The sequence below is a fragment of the Sebastes fasciatus genome, chromosome 6 (assembly GCF_043250625.1).
Source record: "Sebastes fasciatus isolate fSebFas1 chromosome 6, fSebFas1.pri, whole genome shotgun sequence".
Lineage (NCBI taxonomy): Eukaryota > Metazoa > Chordata > Actinopteri > Perciformes > Sebastidae > Sebastes > Sebastes fasciatus.
In genome coordinates this window covers 18,310,530-18,336,752 of record NC_133800.1, presented here as the reverse complement: position 1 = coordinate 18,336,752, position 26,223 = coordinate 18,310,530, and the positions used below count along the sequence as shown (strand labels likewise).

At 40.2% G+C, this 26,223-nt stretch overlaps 2 protein-coding genes across 6 annotated transcripts in view; both read right to left on the bottom strand.

Moving 5' to 3' along the window:
• Positions 1–863, bottom strand: part of LOC141770142 (uncharacterized) — a 33,717-nt gene extending 32,854 nt beyond the window's left edge. The window contains exon 1 of the mRNA XM_074639802.1: positions 649–863. The gene's annotated coding sequence lies outside the window, so the exon portion shown is untranslated. The remainder of the gene's footprint in view (positions 1–648) is intronic.
• Positions 864–3,309: 2,446 nt separating this feature from the next.
• Positions 3,310–26,223, bottom strand: part of LOC141769293 (DNA repair protein XRCC4-like) — a 33,282-nt gene continuing 10,368 nt past the window's right edge. The window contains exons 4-9 of one of the 5 annotated variants that reach the window (XR_012594279.1): positions 19,189–19,355; positions 18,476–18,640; positions 17,031–17,131; positions 13,951–14,086; positions 12,108–12,214; positions 10,810–11,242 (exon numbers count right to left, since the gene is read on the bottom strand). Coding sequence is in view for 4 of the 5 variants with exons in the window: in XM_074638220.1 (XP_074494321.1) it covers positions 13,968–14,086; positions 17,031–17,131; positions 18,476–18,640; positions 19,189–19,355 (552 nt within the window). In the remaining variant the exon portion in view is untranslated. Of the gene's footprint in view, positions 3,329–10,809; positions 12,215–13,465; positions 13,595–13,950; positions 14,087–17,030; positions 17,132–18,475; positions 18,641–19,188; positions 19,356–26,223 lie in introns of those variants that run through there. The other 4 variants (XM_074638220.1, XM_074638217.1, XM_074638218.1 and 1 more) reach the window with 4 other exon arrangements.

Below are 26,223 nucleotides of genomic sequence, written 5' to 3'. Positions count from 1 at the left end.
TCGAAAAAAAAGTTATTCAAAGAAAGAGCAGCACTTAACGCATCCCATCGGGCGCACTGGATAATTGGTAGCAGATTTTTGGGGAAACAGTGGTCCTTTACAGAATAATGTGCAGCTCGGAGATGCTCCACATATAAAACAAAAAAGACCTGCTATACCGGGAACTACAAATACTGATATTGTCATCCAGGAATGAGTTGATCAAAATCTTTGACTTCTGGTTTTGATGATTCTACTTTTTCTTTTTCCTTCACGAAACACCTGCTGTTGGTCAACAGAAATATAAATATGCACGGTAGACCTATTCATTATTCTCATTTCAGATTGTGAGAAGTGTGAATTCACTACACAAACTGAGGAGTGAGCTCCAGACTGGAGAGGCTGACTTTGCCTCAGTCAGCAGCGGGACAACAGTGGAGGTTATCTGAGGACAACTCGGCATCACTGGGTGCGCCTGTGTTAAACACGAGTGAGAAGTTTACTGAAATAGGTTTATTTGTTGTGAACATTTGCCCCCATAACATAATAAAATGTCGGCATATACAAGTTGAGAAAACAATAAGGGAAAAATGACATGAATTGACAATTATCTGGTTTAAAGCAATAGATAAAAATTCATAGTTCATTTCAAACAAAAAAAATACTTACGTTTAAAGGTGTTTTATTCCATTAAATACACAAATAATCGATGTATATGTCCTTAAATCCAGTTAGTCCCAGTGCGTAACAAGGTGCCCAAAAAGGTCCACTCCAAATCGGCGCAATAGCACTTATCTCCTCGGTGCGCCTTGCTTCCTTCCTCTCCTCCTGGATGCTCCTGGATCTGAACGAAGCGACAGGAACCGTGAAGTGCTGGCAAGCAACAAGTTCAATTTTGACTAACGCACACTGTTATTTCGTCAGGGTAAAGAGAGGAGGGGCAGAGTGCCCATCTGAAAAGTGAATGAGACACCTTAAGGGAGGAGGAGGGGGGAGAAAAAACTTAATTTGGCCCAGTGTCTGAGAGGTGCCTTCTCATCCAATCAGACTGCTCCTATTTGTGCAGGTGACACATCTGTCATTTCATAGAGTGAGTGCATCTTCACATTCAGACCACTTCCAAATAATGATGTTTTTCATGACATTAAAGCAGTCAAATCAGTAATGAACTCTGCCAAAACACAGACCTTTTACTGTGGGTGGGGTCATGTTTTATATCTCTTTCTGGATATAATCAACAACCTTTGATGATTAAGTCTCAAGTTGATGCCCTCCCTGCATGAGCAGAGCAAAACCAGTCATGAATATCCCAGGGTGCGCAATGGAAACGGGGTGGTGCAGACATGTCTCTGGTTGAATTTGAGTCACAGCCTTCTGTTTGTTCCAACAACACATTTTTGTCAATATGATGAGGGTTGTTCTTCACATCCACCCTATTGAGCCTCTTTAGACAGTTTTTTGGGATTTCGAAGTGCGCATAGGAAAAAAATATATCAATAAAGTTGATCTTAAGAATAAGTTGTTTCATTTTAGACACACATTTTGATTGGAATGTGGTTGTGTGTTTACATTAGGACATGTGTTTAATAGACTTCATCTACATGAATGGACCATCTGCACATGCACTATCTACCTTTAAACATGCACTATCTACCTTTAAACATGCACTATCTACCTTTTAACATGCACTATCTGCAACCATCTTGGACTCTAACCACTGGCGCACTTTACACTTACCTTACACTATACATCCTATATACCACTTTATAGACTGCACATATTACATTTATTTATTGCACATACTACATTTATTTATTGACGGACTGCACACATTATGTTCACCAATTCACTCTGTATCTTTTATATCTCTATTATTGTTTTTTAAATTTTTGTATACCTTTACCTCTCCTGTGTTTCACTCGTTTCACTCTCCTTGCTTATTAACAGGATTAATAAAGGTTCATCTTATCTTATCTTATCTTATCTCAAATGGAAATGTAATAATTATCTCTGACTAACACCACTATAGTGACTGGGGAGTCAGCAGACAGTGGTGACCTGTTAACCTTTGTGCTTGGCTTTTCCACACGGGGGAGAGGCCAGACCACAGTTTATCAACTCCTGCCTAATAATCACCACGATTGGCTACTGCTAGATAGGTAGGAGGGCTCAGCTGAGTGAGCTATGTGTGTGTGTGTGTGTGTGTGTGTGTGTGTGTGTGTGTGTGTGTGCGTGTGTGTGTGTGTGTGTGTGTGTGTGTGTGTGTGTGTGTGTGTGTGTGTGTGTGTGTGTGTGTGTGTGTGTGTGTGTGTGTGTGTGTGTGTGTGTGTGTGTGTGTGTGTGTGTGTGTGTGTGTGTGTGTGCGTGTGTGTGGTAGGTAATCTTCTGTCTGGCAGTGATTATAACTCCCAGTGTGGGAGAAGACGTGTCTCTTCCGGTTTGCCTTAAAAGAACAGCAAATAATTTGAATAGGTCTGATTCAGAGTTAGACTAAACAGTCTACGAGTCTACATTCTTAGTGTTACAAGAAAAAAGAACACAGAATAATCCAATTTGTGGTTTACCATGTGGTAAAACCAGACATGGTGTTCAATGCAAACATACATTTATCATGTATCACGTTAAATGGTTTTAGCGTGCAGTCTGAATGACCTTAGTATCCTGGGATAATAGCTAGCTCCAGGATTGTAATTTGGATCCAATGAAAATCCACTTTATTTACCTTATTAGAAAACTATTCAAAAGTAGACTTATCCATGTTTGAATACTATATATTTAGTGATCTCTGTCAGACTTTAAGAGTGAAGAGTGATTGTTTAGTAAGACTGCATAGCAAAAGGCACTTGCAGCTTATCAATGTGAGCATTAATGACTTTATCAATTTTGTTCGGTGTATAAACTAATCAACACAGCGCAGCTTTAAGAGTGACAGAAAAATGTTTTTCCTCCAACATACTTGACAATTCATTTCAACTGTTCAACATCATGAATGAGTTCAGCAGAAGGTCACACAATGTTTATAGTGTTCCTTAATGTCAGCCTGGGAGACATATAGGCTTCTGCATGTGAATCAAACTGATGGGTAGGTCTGGTTGCTGACTCTAATGGCTGCACTAATTGTTCAAAATCATGGTCTTACCATCTGAAGGCGCTCACACCAGCTGAGAGCCGGAGCAGAGGTGATGAGCCTCTAACAGAAGATTGCCCTCGAAGCCCGAGGGCCCTTGTAAAAAGTCGTATAGGTGCCTTTTCCATACCTGCGTGCACTGTAATCATCTCAGAGCGCCGCACCATTTACCCACAGCGCATCTCTCTTCTGCAAGGCTGGACTGGTCTGGACAGCTGTACTCTGAGAAAGAGACGAGACGAGAGAAGCGCTGGGTGAGACAGAAAGGGAAGGCCGGAGTTAACAGGATGTCAATTTTGACTAATTTCCTATCTGACATGTACAACCTGCCACTTACTGTGGCATTAAGTCTCCATTAGACAGTTAGTAAATTACACTTCTTCAACAGTAGCGGTTTGAGACATGTTAGAACTGTGAGCATGCAAAAGAAAACAAAGGTGCATGCCCCACACTTAGTAATAGACTGTGACAAAGACAGATAGCATTTGCATGTCAAAGTTCAAGGAAGCTGGTTTCAGACTTTAACTAAACAACTTGACAAAAAAGCTCAAACTGACCTGATTTCGGCTGGAATTTGCCACCTGATCCCGGCATAATTAACGACTACTCAGTGTTAGAGTTATGAGAATCATTTAATTATTTTACTACTTCACCTTCTTAACCGAGTCATCGTTAAGGTAAAAGTTGCAAGTCACTTACTGCCGTGTAAAACATCTCTACTGTAACCGTGGAACTGCTGTTACCTTAGTACCCATAAATCAATGAGTCAAAGAGCCAATCAAAGAGTGTTTGATCCTGGTGATCCGCTGTGCGGGCCCCAAGATGACCCACATATCACATGACCTATAAAGGTGGTCTACCTCCGGCCCCATGCCACCTCAGACAGCATAAAAGGGGCGTCAAATTTCTCTGAGCCCAAGGGATCTGTCCGACTGAAACTCACAAATTTGAAGAAAGCTGCTGGGATTTTAATGCGTTTTGTCGATTTCATGCCGTACAGTTTCCCCTCAGATCAGGATTTCTTTTGTGATTCTGTAAAAGGAACTTATTCAATATCTATAAGCCTGATATGCTTGACAGTATGTTTGCTCCTGTATAAATAAATACAAATGAATAAATAACAGTATGAAACAAGATGTTCAAATTAAGTGTCAAACAAAAGCCAAACCTGTGACACAGAGAGAGTAAAGGCAGCTTGCTGTGATTTCCCAAAGTACAGGGAAACAAGCTTGTGTGTGCGTGTGTGTGTTTTGTGAGTGAACCCCCTGTTTAGAGCACAAAATGTGGGAAAATGAAGTTGCCTCTGGACAGACATGAACCTTGATCCTTCGGAGCCAAATGTGGAGGCCCAGACCACCGAAGCTGATCCCTTCAGCTTTAGCGAGAGGCCATGCGGGGTAAGCGACAACACAGGAACTGATTTTAATCATCTTCAGACCAAAATCATGTTTTGCTTGTTATATTTTGCGATATTGTCTAAGGAAAAAATACCCAAAGGAAGCTTGATGAAAAAGTTAATTGTGCATACAAGCTAGATCCTGACTAATATGGGATTTTTGAGGTCGACACTGATATTGGTATTTGAGAGTCACACGGATAACAATATCATCAGATATTCATTTCTGGCATTGAGCCCTCAAATTTGGTTATTATAGAATTGTGACAAAGACATACACACAGTTTAACAATAAACTATAATAAACATGATATTAGCAGTAAGATAAGTGTAAGTCTTTAACGGTAAACCAATACTCATAAGTTAAAACACAAATAAAGATTCAAAAAGGGTCAAATACTTAAAACTGCACACTATAAAAGATTATCATACTGCAATTTGTATTCATATATGGGCTCCAGAAATCAGTAGTCATATTGGCATGTTTATATATCAGTCAGGTTCTATTACAGGCTATTACTGTCTTAGTTGTCTATGAAATCGTATCTAAAATGTTGCTTTATTTCTTATTCTAAAATGTTGGACACATCTGCACAAAACAGCTAGCAACTAACCTTGCAGGAGAAGTCTAACATGTTTTATTATTATTACAAGTATTTTACACATGGCAATGTTACAGTAAACTATGAATTGTTTTGATAGAAACACAACCAGACAGCAGCAGCTAAATGCCACACCCACTTGTTTCTATGACTTCTAAACAACATGGAAATAATTGAAAGGAAAAAAAAAGAAAAGAGAAAAAACGCTGCACACTGCTATTGTGACAACAACTGTACAGGGGGCACATCTGTCTGGAGTCCTCGGTACCAGGTGTCAATCAACAGGCAGTTGTCAGTCATGGCGGTGACAGCTGGTGGACTGTCAGTCGGTCTGACGGCTGTTACAGAGATAGGTTTGCCCCGCTGTCCACTAATTGGTGCCTCCAGTGAGAGCCATCAATCTGCTCTGCCTTTTATTTCTTTATTCATCTGGTGCTCCATTTCTTTCCTCCACACTTCCTGTTTTTACAATTTTACATCTCTGTACTCTTCAGTCATGTGGTGTTGGCAAACTCAAAATGCTACAAGACCAGATTAAGTCTCCATTTTATAAAATGGGATGTGTTTCCTACTGAAGAAACAGTAGGTTGCATCCCAGTGGGGATCAGCTTGCAGGTTGACAAATGTCTCCCTCTGTCTCTCCAAGTCAATTCAATCAGCACAGGTAGGCACGATAAAATGTAACACAGATCTTTTTTTTTTTTTTTTTCACAATATTTTTATTATGCTTTTAAACACAAACACCGACAAAACCAACAATAAATCAGCACATATTGGTCACAATAACTAAACACCAGATTTAGATCCCTAACACACAGTATACATAGCACCTAATATACTCAAAGAGATGATTTTACACAATCACATATGTATTTGAAAAATCAAAGCATCTATGTATGTATATAAATAACACAGATCTTTTTAAAGAGGACCTATTATGCTTATTTTCAGGAGCATACTTGTATTTTGGGTTTTTATTACATGTTTATATTAAAAAAAAATTTTACTTTTCTCAACAAAAAAAAAGCCCACTCTGCTCTGATTGGTCAGCTGGCTCACGGTTGTGATTGGTCAACCAAACCAAACTCTTTGGACTCCACTCCAGCTCTGCTCTAGTTTTGTATGAGGGCGTGCCAAACTAGCCACTAGGCAGGTATTATGCAAATGTGTTACTTGGTGACATCACCACGTTACCGAAGAAAAGGCGGGACTTCAAGCAAGGCGTTTCAGGCAGTTCAGGAGCAGTGTTTCTGTGGAGGAAAGTAATTCCCTTTGGCGTGGGCTTTGTAACTTTGCAGTTCTTTTACATGCACAAAACAACTATATAACACACTAAAGGAAAAAACATAATAGGTCCTCTTTAAACTACATAAATTATCAACTGAGAAGTGAGAGGTAAAACCACTGCATAGGTGCTGTGGTGAGGCTGAATCACTAAGACAATAAGGCCTTTCTGTAATTCTAAATGTAACAGATATTATCTAATTTTCCGTGAAACTCAAATGCAAATGTGTCCCCATTGATTACAATATTTCATCCGATTGTGATTCAAGCACACAACCCAGACCTCAGCGTCAAAGTGAAAGGATCATGTTGTGATGGTGACTGAGGCGCAGCAGACTTGAACTTCATGAAACACTGCATCTGACACCTTCTGGCAAACCACTTTAACCTGATAGGATGGCAAAGGAACAAAGACAGAGGAAGAGAGAGAGAGATGGTGGAGGTGGAGGGAGTTTGATAACCAGAACCAGACCGTTCCAACGTCACAGATCTGTCTCAATTGCAGTTAGCACAGTGCAGCACTGTGGGAACCATTTAATTCTCTAACCTCATCCCTTCTGCTGTAATCACCCTATACGTGACGACACAGGATTACAATATTTCAAATTAAATTTGAGTCATTTGACAACTTAGCACCAATGCATTGAAAAATGTGTTATCTATGACAGTTGCGCAAGTCCCTGTGGTAAAATTTCCCAGAGGAGTCATGCTTCTCACTGTACTTCTTCAACCACAGAAAAAATGGGTGTGTGAGACAGTCGGTTATTAAGCCAGGCAGCAATTAGGCCTACACGAGAGAAGGCAATGTGGATAGCCCGTCGATCCTTTGGTCTCTGACCAAGGGGAAGTCAAGATAATAACATAATGCATTCCTAGCCATGAGAGAAAATCAAGTCAACTGTACAGAGTCATTTTGGTTTCTTTGGTTCCAATTACCATTTTAAAGAATGTTTTGGTAAAACTAATAAAAATCAGTTTCGGTTTACCATTAAAATTCTTGGGTGGCATGCACTGACATTTGAAACTGCTTAGTGGTAGCTATTACTGGGCACTACTAAGTAGCACTCTCACATACAAAAACATGAAAATGTGATGGTGACACACACTTATAAACATCTCAATTCATCTTGACAAGTAAAGATGTGAATCACATGTCAACCTTCTTATACTTAAAAGGTAATAAAATAAGCGGTAAACGTTGTTGTTAAGGCTTGGTTGTATAGTTTTATCTATGCATGAGTAACTAAAGAAGACAAATTGTATTACAAACTGCTTCACAATGTGGAAAAAAAAGAGAAAGTCTCCCTTGAGCCCACTCTGTGACGGGCTGTCATTATCACACACTCAATGTTCAACTACCATCCTCTTTAAACCTACAGAACATTTGGTTTAATTCAAATAATGAGGCCAATCAGTTCACAACAGCATCTCAAAGAGAAAACCACTCGTTATCTGTAACGATCAAAAGGCAGTTTTAATGACAGAGTTGAAACAAAGCGGATACTCTTTGCCTCTGGCAAAACTTGTAGACCAGTGCAGAAAAGACTTCACGACTGGAGGACGAGTCAGCACTAAATGTGGAGTGCAGATTCCTGTTTGGTTTAGCTGCTGAGTAAAGTTTTACATGTAACACACACACAGTATATGACTGCAATATATGTGGCTTTCAAAAGCAACAATATGCACCTCATTTTCCACATCATCAATGGATATTCAACATGTGGAAAGTTGTTGCATATGTTGACTATAATGGTGTTTCTGTTATACTAAAGATAAAGGCCCTGCTTGACGTCAAATAGCTCTTTGGTCTCACACAGAATTAACACACAGTGCAGAAGCTTACACATTCAACTCAAAGTGCCCCAGCAGGAAGGCTCACTGCTGGTTTTGTATTGCCCTGAAATATATTCCCTCAGTTTTAAACAGCCTGCCCACTGCTTTACTTCCATATGTGTGCCGCCCCCAACAGACACAGCGGTATACTGCCCGCTGTGAGCAAAAGGAGTAACACATAATGCAGTCTGACACGTTTGTCACAATAAAACCACTTCAATTTGTGAGTTAGAAAAAGAAATCAACAAATGAAGTAGCATTTAAAATTAGTTTATTGCGCCAGTGATTTTATTGAATCACAAAATGTGGTTGATTCACGCAGCAAGCGGGCTGTAGGGCAATAATCAAAAGTGGAAGCTTTCACCAATTGGTCCAACATGTCTGAAGGGTGAGTAAACGTACTCATAACAGAGTATTGGATTATACATTCATCTTCAGTTTTCAAACATTGCTTGTGTAAGGCCAAGTTGTTTCAGACATTACGGTGTTAAGGCGGTGCGGAGCAGTGAGAGCACAGCACAGCCTGACAGCAGACAAAGACCACTCTGTCTCACTGCAGCTCCGTGACGGGAAAGCAGGAAGACTCCTGTCATTTCCCTGGATGATGGGAAACCTACAGGTGCACGCAGTAAGTGAATGACGATGATAAGCAAGTGACTGAACGTTTAATTTCAGCCCCGGCAGAGCTATCATCGCTCTCTCACAAACAGTGTTAACCCTTTCAGCTGAATGGGCTGCTGTATAGCCCAGCTGATCTATAGACTGCCCTTGCTAGAAGGCCATGTGGTTATAACTTCACGGTTTTATTCCAAAATGCTATCAAATGTGAAGAAAGTTGATAGACTAACAGTCAACTCAAGTCAGTTTATTTGTATAGCACTTTTAAAAACAACAGGACTTGACCTAAAGTGCTTTCCAATAGAGGCGGATGGGTTAGGATCTGCCTCATTACAGGTATACATATAGTTAAAGACATAGAAAGGTGCATAAAAGGCAAATAATACATAATGTAATACAATAAAACAATACAAAGAAAGGCAAAAATGGAAGTTAGGAGAAATACAATAACACCAACAACAGATTGAAAAGCAGTAAGAGGACGTTAGAAATAAGTTAAGAGGGGACTTGACAAAGGCCAGCAGCATCAGACGGAACTAAAAGCCAGGGAAAAAAAGTGGGTCTTTAAATTGGGTTTAAAATTTCCAAAGCTGGAACAGGGCTTAACTTGGGATGGGCTATTAGCCTGGGAGCAGCAACACCAACATTTAAACGTACATGTCGATTGGTTGCAATTTAATTGAAGCTAGTATGGCAAGCCTGGAAATCCATCTGAGCCTTATACTATTGGAAATTAAAGTGCATTTATTTTATGGCTCCAATGCAACAGAAACGTGTTCTGCTTAATAGTCTGTCACTTTTCCTCATTAGATTATCTGCTCAAAAAGGAACCTGTGGAAGATACACTGACTTTACTGTATGTATGTTATACATTTGGTTTTACACACAGGCCACCATGTAGCGCTGCTGCAGCTCATGCAAGATACGATTTTTTGTTAGATCTCATTCCTTTTACTTTCTTATCAATAGAAAGGCAAATTGACATTTGGAATGAAATACTTTCATTCATAATTATTACATAGTTTTATACTTATTAGGATCAATACACTTCAGTCTAACAACATCTCCTCAATAATAAAGGCTTAATTAGTGTAAACAACTAAATTAAAACATCTTCATAGTGTTGATTTTCACTGACATTTCATGTTATCACTGCACAGTATAAAACCTCTCATGACAGAAACGTGTCACGTGTAAAATCAATGACACATCATGGTTTTCATCGTAAGTTACTCTTAATTAATCACAAAATGGATTTTCCTCATAGCTGCACGCTGTTTGTCTCTTGGGCAACAACATTTAGAAAATATTGAAAAGGCAAAAACATTGCAAAGTAAAATGTTTATTCAAGTCAGGTTGAAATTAACATGCCTTGTCTTGTGAGACGATTCACAACATATTTTAACTCAGTAGACGTTTCAAAAACATTTACAACATTTCACATATTAAATTATAACTCTATCCTTCATGTATTTGTAATACATTTCCAGGGAACATTTGTTATATCTAAAATAAAATAAAAATATATATTTGTGAATCAACTGATTGAAACATTTAGAATGTCTTTAATATAATACAATTGTATCATCAGGTTCAATTCAAAATCAAGGAACATATAAAGTAAGGGTCATTACATCATTGTGACATTCAAATATTGCAAGTATCGGTATAAAGGTCCAGATTTATAGAGGCATTTGCAATTTGACAATTACTGCTACCGCCTGACAATAATATAAAACATTATTATTAAGAGAGCTGGCTAACCTTAGCCCTTCTGAATATAGTCAACAGTTTGATGGTTGGTTAGTTATTGATAACAAAGATGCTCTATTACAATCAAATACATGTTGAATACTACCAGCTTGGCACCAATGTGAATTCAGTGATGCAATGACCCTTTCTTTTTTTATATGTTCCTTTTCTTCAAAATAAGGAAAGAACACAAATAGGCCTGTTTTACAATATTCTGCATTCAATAACTCAGCATGCTATTGTAATATTTTTTTATGAAACCACTGACTGAAACATTCAGTACAGTTTCCTAATCTTTCACACTTTGTCTCATCCTCATCGCGAGTTGTTATGCACTCACTCATCTGTAAATGATCTTCAGAAACTGATCTGGGCCTCCCTTTATAAAATGCCTCATCTATGGGATGTGTAGAGGAGAAAGTGTGACATTCCTGTGGGGATTACTAAACCAGCAAGCGCGTGTTGTGGGATTATCCAGGCGTCGGCCACCCGTGGTCTTCAGCAGACATTTAGGTATCATCAAAACCGTAAAAGACAGCATGAAGGTCCAGAAGTCAAAGGTAGAATGTTCAGATAAAGTCCCTGAATGGGTCTCCGTAGGTTCATTACTGTCAGTGTGAAGACACACTGTGATGACCTCAGGACCTAAAGCTGGTAGCAGAGGTAAAGGAAGAGGTGAAGAGGTGAAGACAGAGAAAGAACACAACCCTATTAACCCTCTGCCAAAACACCCCTCAGGTAGTTTGGGCCACAGAACATCTAGAGAATAAAAGGGCAGATGAAAACGAGAAACAAGGGGGAGGTCAAATTATTGTTCGCAAAATGCTAGTTTAGAAAGTGGAAATGAAAGAGATGGCGCATGGTTTATGTTCATAATGAAAAGAGGGAGGAAAACATCAGCGAGACATGATGAATAAGCAGCAACAAAGCAGCTTCGGCTGGTTGTTGGTGACACCCTGTTTTCTGGGTGTAACCTGTTGTCCCTCAGTAGTTGTTACGCTTGCTCCGGTCTCACACAGAGCCAAGGTCGAGGGGCTTGGCAGCCAAATTCGAGCTCAGGGCGAAGTCAAACTCTTGAGAAATTGCTTCCATACTCCTGCTCCAGATTCTCTACCATGTTCTTTAAGTCATTAGCAGCGCTAGCAGTTCCAGAGGAAGCACTGGAGGGCGTTAAGTGCCTGTTATCACATGACCGCTAACGCATCTAGGCAAAGTCTTGATGGCAGTTCCGAATGGAGCACGCAGTCTGGAGTGTTTGGAAAAAAGATAGCGTCATTAATTGTTCGTCTTTTGATTTATTGAAGACGAGAGACAAACAAAAAGTCTCTCCTGAGAGCTGTGGCAGGTAATTGTCACAGCTAAAGCAAACCAGATGGCAGTGACATGCTCTGGCTTTCTGAGAACTGCTTTCTCAATCTGGGACAAAATCTGGCATCAACTCTGGGGATACCTCCAGGACGCTGTTGCCTGGTTGTCACTGTTTTGGTTGTGAGTATGGAGGTGAGGGTTGACTAACCGAAAGTAGCTTGCCAGTAGCTGGAGAGGGATCAAGAAAATCTGTTCATCAGGAAAAACCTTAGATTTAGGGCTTTAATCATGTTCATGATGAGTCCTGGATATCATCTATTTATTGGGGTGGACGGAGGAGACAAGACAGAGAGAAAGAAAGGCAAAGACAGAAGGGAATAGAGAGTAAAGAGAGGGAAAAAGTTAGAGGTTGTGCATGATTTGCACTAATAAAAACAAGCTTCAAATTTCAAATTTAATATTTCATCCCTCAATATGGAGATGTACTTTGGGAAATACAGTTCAATATCTTGACATGAGCCAAGGCTGAATAATATTTCCATGTATGCCCAAGAAGTTCATGAAAAAAGATGTGTGCAACAAATGAAATCTGATGGAAAGCAAAGGCGAGAATGAGAGAAAAAGAAGTGCATGTTTTCACTGGAACTCAAAAGCCACTGCTGTCGGTGCTTAGTTGGACCAAGCGACACTACACACTGCAGTAATTTTCACTTTTGTTTATTTGCCAGCCAACATCCAGATGTAAGCCGTGGGAGGATGTTATGAGGTTTTTAGATTTAAAAGAAGTGTCACTACAACAACTGTAGGAGAGGTGATCAACTTACTAAATGTACCACATATTGACTGACAACATGATAACAATCTGGACATGTTAAAGTTATTGTTGTGTTAAAAACACTGACAATTTGTGCATTTTCTGAATATAGATAGTGGGATAAATGTTGCATTTTAGACTCTTTTCTTGCAGCAGTAACATGCAAACAAGATAAAATGTTAGTCTGAGCCCATGTGTAGTCCTAAAAGGCAGCAGTCCAAGAACCTCTGGTCATTGTATTGCAGTGCGTCAGTATGAGAAAACGTGCAGATGTTGAATGTGGAAAGACCTCACAACATTGTATGTATGAGCCGGATGTTCAGGAGACACCTCTGAAAACCCAAACATTAACAGATGCTGATTAATATCTTAAATCCTGTCAGACCCACCACACTGAGTCCATCTTTCTAAAACCATGTTTGTAAGATGTTCACACCCATGAAAATGTATTCAACTCACGATCCCAAAGGAAAATCAAACAAGTTTAAGACGTTAAATGGCATAGATGGAATATGAAAAATATTTTGTTGCTAAGTACATTTTGTGTGACCTATTTATTATGAGGAGACGGCGACTATTCTTTAGCATTTGAAGACCGGCTCCACATCGCAGCAGGACTCTATCTCCTTAATGAGTAATGCAATCAACACTATAAGGTGTATGATGAAGAAAACCAGATAATTATGCAGAAATGTGCAGGGCCCCTCAGCTGACACTGTTGGATGCTGGGAAGTGTGCATGTGTGGGTTTTTCTGTAACACCAATGATGACGAGTAAATGATGATTCAACCTCCTTTAAGTGGAGGAGTGGAAGGAAAGGGGGATAAAAATTCAGTAGGGCACCCCACATCAGTAACTGTGGTGGTTTTTCAGAAGTTTGTCTGAGTGCAGAAAATGAAAATTTTGGGAAATGAGAAAAATGTTTCAAAGGGCCATGAAACAAAGCTTGAAATGATTTCCTGGCCACATGGAACAGCTTATTCTTTAACTGAAAGAAGACATGAGACAATGTGTATCATGTTGACACTATCTTAATATAACCTACTTGAAAATCTGCAACATCCCATCTAAACTCCTCCAATGATGGAGGAAGTTATGTACTGCTACTGTATGTGAAGAGAGGCTCCACAAAACAGCTATGAACTAAAACATGTAAGTAACCCAGCGGAAGCAGTGGCAAGAACAACTATGATACCACATGTGGTGATAGACCGGTTGCATTGGTGATCTGACTAACCTGCAGTTTTATTCCTTTTATTCAGAAGGTTCCGGGCTCGGGGTGTGACACAATCTACGCTTCCGGCTCGGTTGTTCATCTTCATCATCAGAAAAGGTCCGGTCCAGAGTGATGCCCTGGCACACCAGATTACAACCTGCATACAACATATACAGCACACACAAACGTAGAACTGTCTTACCATCTCATTACTTTCTACGCATCTTGTCACTAATATACACAAACCATCAAAGCAGTTCATTTGAAAAATCATGTTTACTGTAAATCAAAGCTACTAGATGCTAATAACATTTCTTCACAATGACCTCTGACTGTTGGACTGCAAGTTCCTCAAATTACTCTAAAAAAAATGCCTCTAAATTCCTGCTTGTTGATGTCTTATCTTGTTCCAAATTTTTGGGATTTCCGAAGCCCAAATTCTCCGTCTTCATTGCTTGAACAGATTCTCAATTAGCGTCATTTTCTGGCAGTCTCAGGGCATACTGCCTCAGATAACCTCTGTTAACCCTGGATAACTCCACACCTGAAGTCCTGTGACCTTTAATCGGGAATAGAGATCTGGCATTCCACACAAGCCCGGTCATACAATTGTTTATATACGGAGAGACACACAAACACACCTGTGTGCCCTTTAACATTGCTGCTAGCCCATTTAAATTGAAGGATTGAGCAGTTGTGTTAGATAAAAAGAAATATGTAGAAGACTCGATTAGCTGTCTGATTAGGAGATAACACTTGCAATGTAGAACGGGGGAATTAATGCTACTGTTGATATTCACAGTAAAAAGAATGAAGAGCGAATCAAGTCTGGCATTTCGGTTCATTTGTCTGTTAAAAAGGCCCCATCCATCATTTTTATCCATTTTTTTCTTCCCTGTCAGACACTTTCTCATCCCTTAAGTAACACTACGTCCCTCCTCTCCTTTCATTCCCCTTCTTCCATCTCTATCTTTTCTATCTCCAGTCACCCCGTTGTGAGTGATATGTTTCCAAAGTTGTCACTATCAGATGCAAAACTGGAGGGAACAGGTCAAAGAGAGAGTTTCTTCTTTTGTCTCCGTCTCCGTTTCCGTCCTGTCATTACTCTCTCTTATCTGGCCTCAGCAATATGAAAACACAGCCCAAGGCACAAGGGTTAACTGGGGCCAAGCATGTCAAAGGGGAATTGTGTAGCCCACTGTGACGGTAAAGTTTGGGTAGATTTCTAGATGCACATAAAGCAGTAATGTTGTGCACACAGTTTCTGATCTGGGTCAAATGGGTGGGGACTCAAATTGAATGAATTACAGTGAGGTCACAAATTCACCAAAGTTTGGTTACTTACTGTATGCGTTTACTAAATTTGCAAACACAAAAGACTGTCGTGGCTCCTACGTATGTTTCATGTCCTCAGATGACTATGAAAATGGCTGTGAATTGATTGGTTGCTGGGGTTACCAGACTGAGGTTGCACAACATAAACAAGAAAGAATAACAATGCATTAGGTATCCATTAGCATATTGTAACAACTATTGACATGAATTTATGGCGTGTTTCCACTACGATCAAGTGATGGCCAAGAGAGAAACGCCTAGAGACGGATTTGTTGGACAGCTGCAGAATTAGTGTAAATACTACAACAATTTTGGAAACACACCAATAATGTTAAAAAGCTCTAAACGTGGAGGGAATACGAGAGCAAATTCATCAAGACTAGAAGATAAGACATAAGTGCTTTACTGAGTTCACTGACAAGCAGAAAACACTAGAAAGCATTGTAAAACCCTTCTGGACTGCAAACAACAACGTGTGTGAGCCAAGACCCATACTGCGCAATCTACAACCTCCATCCATCTTCACTGAAGGGGAGGGTGTGTGTGCTGAAAATCAGAGCCAAACAACAGAATCAGCTGAAAGCATCAATGTATTTTGCAACTGTATTAGTCTCTTGGTTGGTTGGGGGTGGGGGGGGTCTTGAGTTTGGCGCTGAACACAAACACAGTCATTGAGGGAGCGATCAGTAGGTTATCCCAGCAGATTGCAACTTGTAGTACGGGGGGGTATGACTCAGCAGATGTGACATCGCGCCTGCTCTGCGTGACGCAGGAAGGGGAAGACCACCTCACGGCTGGGCCGTGTTGAAGCAATCACAGCAGACTTCGCTGGGTGGGTTTATGACTCACTGACAAGTGCTTCCCAGAACCCGGCTACCCGGGGGTATATTCTCTGCTTGTGTGTGCTTTTAAGTTTACGTTAAAACCCCCTGCTTACATGATCAATTACATTCAACTGTCAAGTTTATGAGACAGTAAAATCAGTTCGAGGAAAGCAAAAATTCAAGAGTTTCACTTAAGTGTCTGCATCAATACTGAGTCACATTGTGACCTATGACATAAGGCGTAGCGGGAATGGGCGAAAAAATTGCCACCCTGCTCCACCAAAAAATGGGTGCATGTACTTGGAGCACAATGTGTTGATGGTGTGTCATTGCAACAGTAAATCTCTATAAAGATGACCTATGAGAAGGTCAAATGAGGACTCTGTCTAAAGTTTTAAATTAGTTTCTGAATCATCCTGAAGTGCATTTAGCTTATATGGCCCCATCTTCTACCCTCTCTAACTGATACATGTGTTATCTGCCAGGTTTCTGCGTATAATCTTTAATATGCAGCACTGAATCATAATTCTTTCACCTGAACCCAAATGATACTTCGGTTTACACTGCGATCAAACTCACACACATTTGGGCTCGTTAGCTCACATACGAGCTACCTGCCAATTCTCATCATGTTAGGGATTGCATTGTTAGGCTCTGCCTTAGCCCTAGAGAAAAGTCTTTGTTATTGAGTAATTAGAGGGCAAGGAGATGTTTCGGTCTGGTTATTATCATTGATATTGCTGTTGCAACACATTCTGACGCAGGCAAGAAATTGAAAACAATTGATTTTTTCTTTTTAATGTTATTTATTGGTATTACCCAATTATTCATTCTCAGTTGGCAGAGAAACGTTTATAAAATTGGCTTAGGAGCAGTTTTCCCTCTGAAAAGTAAAAAAAAAAAAAGCTACACTCTTAATGCTACACAAACACGCACACCCACCTGTGATGAGAATAGTTGGTTCCTGAGATGGATGGATGCTCTGACCTGTCTCCTCTCTTCTGTCCTGACTGTCGTCTTCATCGTGAGTTGAGTCATTGTCACTAAAGAAAGTGGCACAAGTTTGAGAGAAGATGAGAAAATGTTTTATGTAGAAAAATCAGTTTGTGTGTGAGGACGAATGTGGAAAAACAAAGACCAAAAATTGAGTTAAGGGTTGAATATGCTCTAGAAAATACAGAATCTCACTTTAATATGCTGGCAAAACCTTTGGGTAATCGTCTTTCAATATTTTATATTATTGATCACAAGGGACGGCAGCAAAGCCAGGTACGTAAGCAGTGATTATGAGTAAAATCTTCCATCCATACTTCGTGGCCTGCAATGATGAAGATATAATAATAACAGAGGCTTGTAATGAAACAAATTAGCCACCGTCTGTGTTCTGCAAAAGCCAAAGGTGTGGCAAACACATACGCAGATCTGACACGACTGTGCTGACCTGTTTGGAATCAAAACTTGCAAGTGTGCAACTAAAGCAATGACCTGAATATGTTGAATTACCCTTTATACAAACTGCTAAGTGCTAAACAGAAAATGAGCTAAATTGATTGCCACAATACAAAGTGTTTCTCATCAAATAGTCGATCCACAGAAAATGAATAGGCACCTTTTTTGTTGATTGATTTATGTCAGTTTTCCCAAAAACATTTGATGGTTCCAGCTTATTGAATGTGAGAATGAACTGATTTTTCTTGCCTAACATTCAAGTAAATTGAAGAACAAGAACTGAAAACACACTGTGAAAGGATTAAAGTTCTGAAATGAAAACACAGACATCTCCCAGACCGGATAACACTGTGGTAGCGACCTGTCAATCAAAAGGTAGCTGCACCCTAAGCATACCCTGCTTTATGGCCTATTTGACTCTAAATGGAGCCACTAAATGAACATCATGCGGTATTGAAGAAGACTTGAAACTAGAGATTGAGACCATAAACTGTTATAAATATAAATAATATGTTTATAATGTTTACTGAGGTAATAAATCAAGTGAGAAGTAGGGTCATTTTCTCATAGACTTCTAAACAATCAGACTTCCTTTTACAACCAGAGGAGTCGCCCCCTGCTGGCTATTACAAAGAATGCAAGTTTTAGGCACTTCCGCATTGGCTTCACTTCTCAGACCCGGAGTTTGCCCAGTGGTTGCAGCCTTATCCATTGACTTTGTTGCTTTGATTTTGATTTTCTTTTAAGGTAAAAGGTTTCTCTAGGAAAAATTTCTTTTTGGGATTGAAATGTTAATTCATCAAATACAATGTGCCTTGTATTTGACATAAATCCCCCTATGCAATAGACAAATCAGTACTGTATATCTGTACTTCAAGGTAACACCTTCAAGGGTTCTTGTAATGACCACATAAGCCATGCAAAATCAGTCTTCTGACCTTTGTCTCCCTTCCTCATCTCTCTGCTGGCCATCAGTCTGTTGGAGCTGGCGGAGAGCATCCTGCAGGCCTCTGATCTTGGCCTTCTTCTCATTCAGTACCATGACAAAACGTGAGTACAGCTTCTCCTCTAACATCTCCTTATCGTCAACCTGCTGCTCCAGCCTGGTGAGAAAAACACACCACAAATACATGTTTTAAAAGCTTGTTTGCCTTTTGACAGTAATTTGCTTAGAGGAATGATGCCGATGCCTCCACCCTGTGCAGACATAAGTCACCAACATCCTCCGTCTCTGGCAATGCTCCATTCACACGCCAAGGGATTAACAAGTAGATAAACAATTACACAAAAATTGCTATTCGAAACTAAGTCATATATGAAATGAAAGTGAATCATTTGAACTAAGTTCCCAGAAATCACAAGCCCAGTTTGCAACACTGGGTGGAACCCTTAATACTCTCAAAAGGGGCGACCAGTGATGATATCATACTGGGTGATTGCTGTGCATATAAACAGCTGGCAGTAGGACTTAAAAAGCAAGAGAGCTTGCATGCAAACAAGACAACCAACAAACAAATACCAGCGCTGAACATCTTCTGGGGTATTTTCCATTTCGAACTTGACATTTGCTCTACATCACATATTCTCTCACAAACACACATTTAAATCCATCAGCCCAAAACACAGGGCTGCTTTCCCCCCTCATCCTTACTCTCTGAGTATTCTCTGGTGCTCCTGTTTCAGTCTACAGTTCTCCTTCAACAGCTGGCAGTTTTTTGACTCCAGATCTGTTCTGCGCTTTAGGGACTGGCCAATCATCTCCCGGTTCAGCTCCAGAGGGTCCGGAGCTGGCTGGAGCTCTACGGAACCCAAGTGCACCTGAAGAAAGGAGGGAAAGAAGAATAGAAAAAGAAGAAGGAAAAAGAGAGAGCAAGATCAAATGAGCCTATAAAGTGTATGAGCATCGGCATTCATATCTAAAGGCGATAAACTTTTCTCTGCAGGTTGGCAGGCTTCATAATTCATGAACAGTTGAGGAGTTTAGCAATGTGGGATGACCAAAGTACTCAACCTGCATTGACAGGTGACAGTTAAGATAGTTCAAGGCACATGGTAAGGATAACCTCTGGGTGCCTCCCTTTGAGCTTGACCGACTGGGAGGAGACCACAGGACAGATTTAAGACTACATCTCCCAGCTGCCCTGGGAGTACAAGGGGATCCTCTAGGAGAAGCTGGGGGAAGGTACCTGAGAAAAGCACATCTGGCACTACAGTCGGATGCATAGATTAATGGATTAACGCAATAATCTCACATCTAAAGCAGCGGAAAAATGAGTAAGCATTTACACCATAACGTCATCCCAAGAGGCTCTGCAAAATACTGTAGAGGTACAACAAACCATTACATCACATTTTCTTTGAGGTGGGAGACTTTTTAAGATGTTGAGGTGTTTTCTTCTGTCTGGGAAGGAATACAGGATGAATTCATTGGTGACCAGTAAACTATGCAAGTGAGCACACAGTTTCCTCTCGTCTCTGGAATCACAGACAGGCTTCAGATGTAATAAAAAATTCCTCATTTGGTTTGCATTTTGGCACTATGTCACAGAGCGGTGCTGAGGCATTGCAGCGGGCAACATAAAAATGCGGAAGTTTTCAAACATTTAGTTGATGTGTCAAATTTTCAAGATTCCACCGTAATGCTTTGATTTTAAATAGGTAAAATAGAACTAAATCTACAGCAAACAGCTGCAATTTAATACAAAATACCCCGAGGCACAGAAACACCGTTCGACCTGGAGAGTGCACATCAAAGCTGCCACACCGAACATACGTTCAAATAGCCGCACAATCTTTGTTTGCTCGTTGCCTTGGAGATTCTCCCATGCACACACGCACACACGGTGCTCATGATGCACTGGGAAACCAGAAGGTGACGAGGTGCTAAATCTTCACTAGGCTGTGTCGAGGTCGCAGACCCACTATAATAAAGCCGCCATCTTCAAAAGGTCTCATAAAATACTTGTCATTTTTGTCCCGGGCCGATGCTGTCCTGGCAGGCCACACAGCTGTTTTCCCCTCCACTGGTGAACCTGAGTATGCTGAGTGGACATTCGCTTCACATCGCTGCCACAGCTTCACTGCGTTAGCCTTATCTGCTTTTCTCTTTCTCTCAATGTCAGATTTTCTTCTCTCCCTTCTTCTCCTCAATGTTTTCTCCCTCTCACTTTATCTCGAAACAATACAAACTTCTCTGTAATGTTTTGTGCATGAAATACTCTATTATTAAATGAAACCAATAGCAATATCATCTATATTACTATGTATTTTCTGCCAAATCCTTTTGGGCACCTGCATCATTTTTATTCGATAATCACTTGGAACAATTCGATCGTTCTTCGAAGATCAAAAAATCATGACCCACCCTTATTATTTTAGCCATGATACTGTTGAAAATCCTAATAACTAATTAACAAATAACTTTGGAGATCCCCTGATTTTTCTTTTAAAGCCGCACCAGCAGATCAAATTGTCAACTTATCCAGTGAAACGTCTAAACATATACTAATGTAGAGACCGTGTATCCTAATGACATTGTTGATCCCCTGACTTTTCTTTAAGCGCCACCGTCAGGTCCGAATTTTAATTTGCCATTTATAGTGATAATTAGCTGATTTTAGCATGCTAACACGCTAAACTAAGATGGTGAACATGTTAAACATTACACCTGCTAACCATCAGCATGTTAGTATTGTCACTGTGAGCATATAGCATGCATAAGCTTGCATTTAGCTCAAAGCACCCCTGTTCCTACATACAGTCTCACAGAGCCGCTAGCGTGCCTGTAGACTCTCAATCTTGTTTAAATATTCTTCTTGTGTTCTTTGACGGGCTTGAACGCCACCAACCTTCAATACACTACCACCCTCTGCAATAAGAAAAATGCCTGCCATGAGCACATGTGCATCCTCACATGCTTTTTGTGCATGAGATAAGAAAGAAAATCAGGGATTGCTAGTGAACAAAAACTCTGCTCAGTGAATTTATAGATTACTGACTCCATTCGGTATCACTCCTACAATCAATATAGATTAAGAGATACTTCTGCAAACAAATCTTTTTGAATAGGGACACACAGTGCTGCCAGTCTGATCAAAACAAGGAAATCAGTGAGGTAACAAAAACTGGATCAACTTAATAGGATCAGGACACAGTGGAGACCACCCAGGATCTAAGGAGGATGAGGTTCCCAAGAACTCATAAAAATCTAGAACAAAATCAGGATGTCACAGTGATACAGTGATACAGTGCACGCTCCTCTCAACGATTTAAAGGAAATGTGGGTGACACTGAGCTTCATAAGTGATCAGTGGGTTGACATAGTGACTCAGTGTTTGTGCAAGACTGCCCATCATTAGTAAGACATGGTGAAACTGGTGTAGGAGGAGGCCCAGTAAGAAGAATGGCTGACGCTGGCTCAGTCGTGAATGGTGTTTAAGTCATTATGTCCAACTTGCACATTACCGTAGGCTACACATTACTATCTATATGCACACATAGGAGGTCGTAACTACTGTCAAAGCTTTGATCTTAACCCAAACCTCCCTTCCATCTTCTCCTCGAACCCCTCTCCCTTTTACTACCCGTGCCTAAATCTCCGCTGTGCTTCCACAGGAAAGTCATTTGGCAATAAATCAGCCACACAAGAAAGGATAATGTGAAGGCTTTGGAGTCTGACATGCTGAGTACACTAATATTTCTACACTTTAAAGAGCGTTGTCCTACATTTACTGTACAAGTATCGCTCCATTATAATGTCAAATGTCAAAATTTGTCATCAAAGTTGTACCCACTGACACCGTTCAAGACCATAATCTTCCTCGCCAGCGTGTTATCACCAGTTTAAGAAACCAGATACGGAGATCTAAACTACTGGAAGCACAACCCTTAATAAAAAAGCTGCTGTTTATTTCTTCTGCTCCTTTCCTTTAAATACCAAAGGTTGTGTGTTTCACTGTCTTTACTTTCAGGGTTCCTGCAGTAAACAAGTGAATTCCAGATCACCAAAAGTTTATCTTTAGCTTACTGTGCAGCATGCAAAGAGGAAGGATGCACTAAACAAAACATAAATCTGGAAATATAGGCAAGCAGCATGCTAAGTTTAACAAACCAGTGATAGATAGTAATGAATGTTTTTTTTTATAATTCCTGTTAATTCCTTGTTGAAAGACAGAAAAAGGCTAAAAAGCTCTCTTTATTTTCTTGAGCTTCTGTTTTTCTCCTGAGACAGAGATAAAGTTAAAGGTCAGGCGGCACACTGTTGCCAGCCGCCGCCACGGTGTGGGAGGTCAGACTGTTTGTCTGTAATCCACGACCCACTGCCACATTTTTCTACTGTGTTACTAAATCAACAAAATAAGTAAATTGTTTGTAGTTATTTCTGCCTCTAACAGCATTAAACATATTACATTTGTGGCAATTAAAAGATCAATGCAGCTAACATGACAGGGCAAGACCGACAGAAAAGGAAAAGACCTCTAAAATGAGATGTGATTTTTCCTCCAACATCTCTCTGAGATAAATGCAAACCCTGAAAAAATGTTTTGGGATGAGACATTCTGTATATAACATCATCAAAAGAGACAAAAAAGATTTAGCAAAATATGTGAATGTAAAATCTTCAGGTTTCACGATAGGTTTGTTTGACAATACAACACAGTCTGATGTGTGTATGTGTGTGGTCTAACTGTTTGTTTGTGTGTGTATCTCCAGGCAGCTAGCCGGACCATAAGGTCAAACCCGTGGAGAAGGGGAGACGTAGGTGTGGAGGACAAAGCCAAAAGAACACAGTCCCAGTGAAAAAGATACCATAACACACTGTGGGCACAGAGGACACAAAGCTTTCCTTATCACACGGTCCAACACATTGCTAGAGACCAAACCCACCATTTATTCCCATGGATCAGAGGACAATAACCACTGTTAATCAATAACTAGTAATCAATAACATGACAGTGAGTTAGCATCATCGGATTTCAAAGATTAAAGATCTCTGGCATATCAATTTATCTCATTTGCTGACAAAAAGTACAGCTCATAATGTGAGGGAAAAAATATAGTGAACATGTCTTCTTTTTTTCTATTTCAAAATATTGATTGTGTCCAAGGGAACCGGGAGGTGAGTGGGTGAGCAGCGCTGTGTGCATGATGACAAAGAGACAGTGTTCAAGGTTGGGCAAGGGTGCTCAGTATGGGAAGTGTGGGCATGGAGCGGAGATCAGCTTGTCCCATCAGCTCCCTCGTCCGCTGTGCAGAGGCGTGAGGCCAGATAAAGAGCAGGAAGTGAGGGGCGACGGCACTCAGTCCGTCCCCCGATTACACGAATGTTCCCATAAACACAGGGCATGCTATGGCACAGTACCAGAGCAGATAGCATTCACATATACAATAAGATTCACTCTCATCCAGTGAGATGGAATACAACTCAGGGAAAACTACTTTGATGACTGCAGGAGAGATGCGTCGGTGGATCAGACTCTGCGTTCAGGACAAAAACCTGGCTTTCAGTTCTACCACAATTTCCCACACACTAAAAGCAGAACAAAAACTGAACTACAACTGTGAAAGCCAAACCGTGTAAACGTGGATGATTGCAGAATTTATTCAATTTTTTTCCTAAACCCCAATAAAAGCATTTTGGCCGCTTCATGGGATTGAAAATTTCCCTCGCCAACAATGGGTTTAGTGGGCATTTGTGTTTGGGCCGATCAAAACATGGCCTCTGTTAACATGAACTAATGTGATTAAAAAGATCAGCCTCCACATGTAGGCAGGTGGTGCTCATAACAATCACAATGATACAGTGAAAAATCATAGGGGAGGCCCCATGTTACAATGGTTCCTTCCATTGTAGGTAAAGTAATTAATTAGCTGCTTAAAAGAACATCCATCAAAAACTATTTTGATAATCGATTAATCATTTGAGTCATTTATTAAGCAAAATAAATGCCAAACATTTGCTGGTTTCAGCTTCCTATCAGGATATGCTGTTTTTTTCAGATTTATTTCATTGTAAAGTGTTTATCTTTGGGGGTTTTCACTGTTGGTCAGACAAAACAAACAATTAGAAGACATAACCTTTGGCTCTGTTTCAATACAGCAATGAGTAGCTTCACATTTGATTGAGAATCAAAGGCTGAACATCATTACACTGGGAATACTTGTTTTGTAAAACCAGAAGGAAACCGTGATGAAGGGATCCCTTATCCTGTCATTTATCTCCAGTTTGCAGTTTCTAGTTCTATTTGTTTTCCAACATATTATTATGGCAAATTATATGCACAGTGAACTAGACTTTTGCATTTAAAAACTGCCGAGGTTTGCTATCAGATACAAGGCTTGAGGATGTTTGGTATAGGACAAAAAAAATAAAGAAAGAAACAATTTAAATAAGACAGCTTTGAGATCTGCCACCAAGCAGCGTGGAAAAGCTGCAAAATATAAAAAGAGAGAAAAAAGACACCAAACAGACGAGAACATCAACACAGCGTACAAATCTACTTACATGAAGACAGGGAGGAGAAAAACAAGCCAATGAATGATCACATTAAAGATGCTAAAAAAGTGGCTAGGACAGAATTAGGTCACCTATTAATGTATTGTCATCATGTTATCTGTTTAATAAGTTTTTGCTTTCGGCCTTTACTAAAAAATGACCAGGCGCATGATTTACAAATATTAATGTTTGTAAATAATGTTGACAAACACGTGCTGTGAATGTACAAACTATAGACTGTATATAAAGATGGACGACATGACAGCTCCCCAAAAGTGAAGCCAAAACATCTCGATTGCCCCCTGGTGGCTGGTTGCAGTATAGGTCATAAAGCCCACCTCCTCCATGTTAGTGGATGGGACATGGGCCAAAATAAAAAGTCAAAGTACACGTCAAATACATTTTCTCCAAAGATGGTTTCTGTCATTTTAGGTAGTTCTCATAATGCTGATGTACATTCAAGTGTCAATTTTTCTGATAAGTTTGGTTTTAATTAGTTATTTGATGCTATAAAAAGGGGGTGAGTGTTGTGAGTCTTGCTGACAAGCTGTGGCCACGCTCGGCTTGCAGTTGGTTCGGGTGGGTGACCTCGATATTGCGGCTCCACCGCCCGATCACTACTGCGCAGACTCTGGCTCCAGATGACATCAAAATCTTAAGATGGCAGTTCCCGTATCCAGGATATTTTGGCTTCACTTCTGTGCAGTGGGAGGAAGTGGTTATGCGCCGTCCATCTTTATATAGTCTATGGTACAAACACACTCAATATGTAGAAGTATAATGTATCATTTCACATTTCAGAATTTGGGATAATTCAATCAGAATAAGAAAAACATGGACTATTGTCATCATGCTACACAGCTGGAATCCCTAGTGAACTACAACACAAGCTCTATTGGACAAACATAAAACATCGACAATCAGTGTCACATGCTTCCACACAGACTCATCCAGGATCCTGTGGCTTCAGTCACCACAACTGTCAAGCATTAGAGTCTCAACGTCCCTGGATCGAAAGCTGGTCTGAAGTAAGAACTGTGTAGCTCAGTGTACTCAAAGACAGAGCGATTTTGACAGAAAATTACAGGAATCCTCTGGATAACTGATTTAATATTTGGGACCATCATGCTGCTTGTCACAGCGCTACATCATGTATTCCAAAAGATTTGTCACTTTTCATTAAACAAAGAG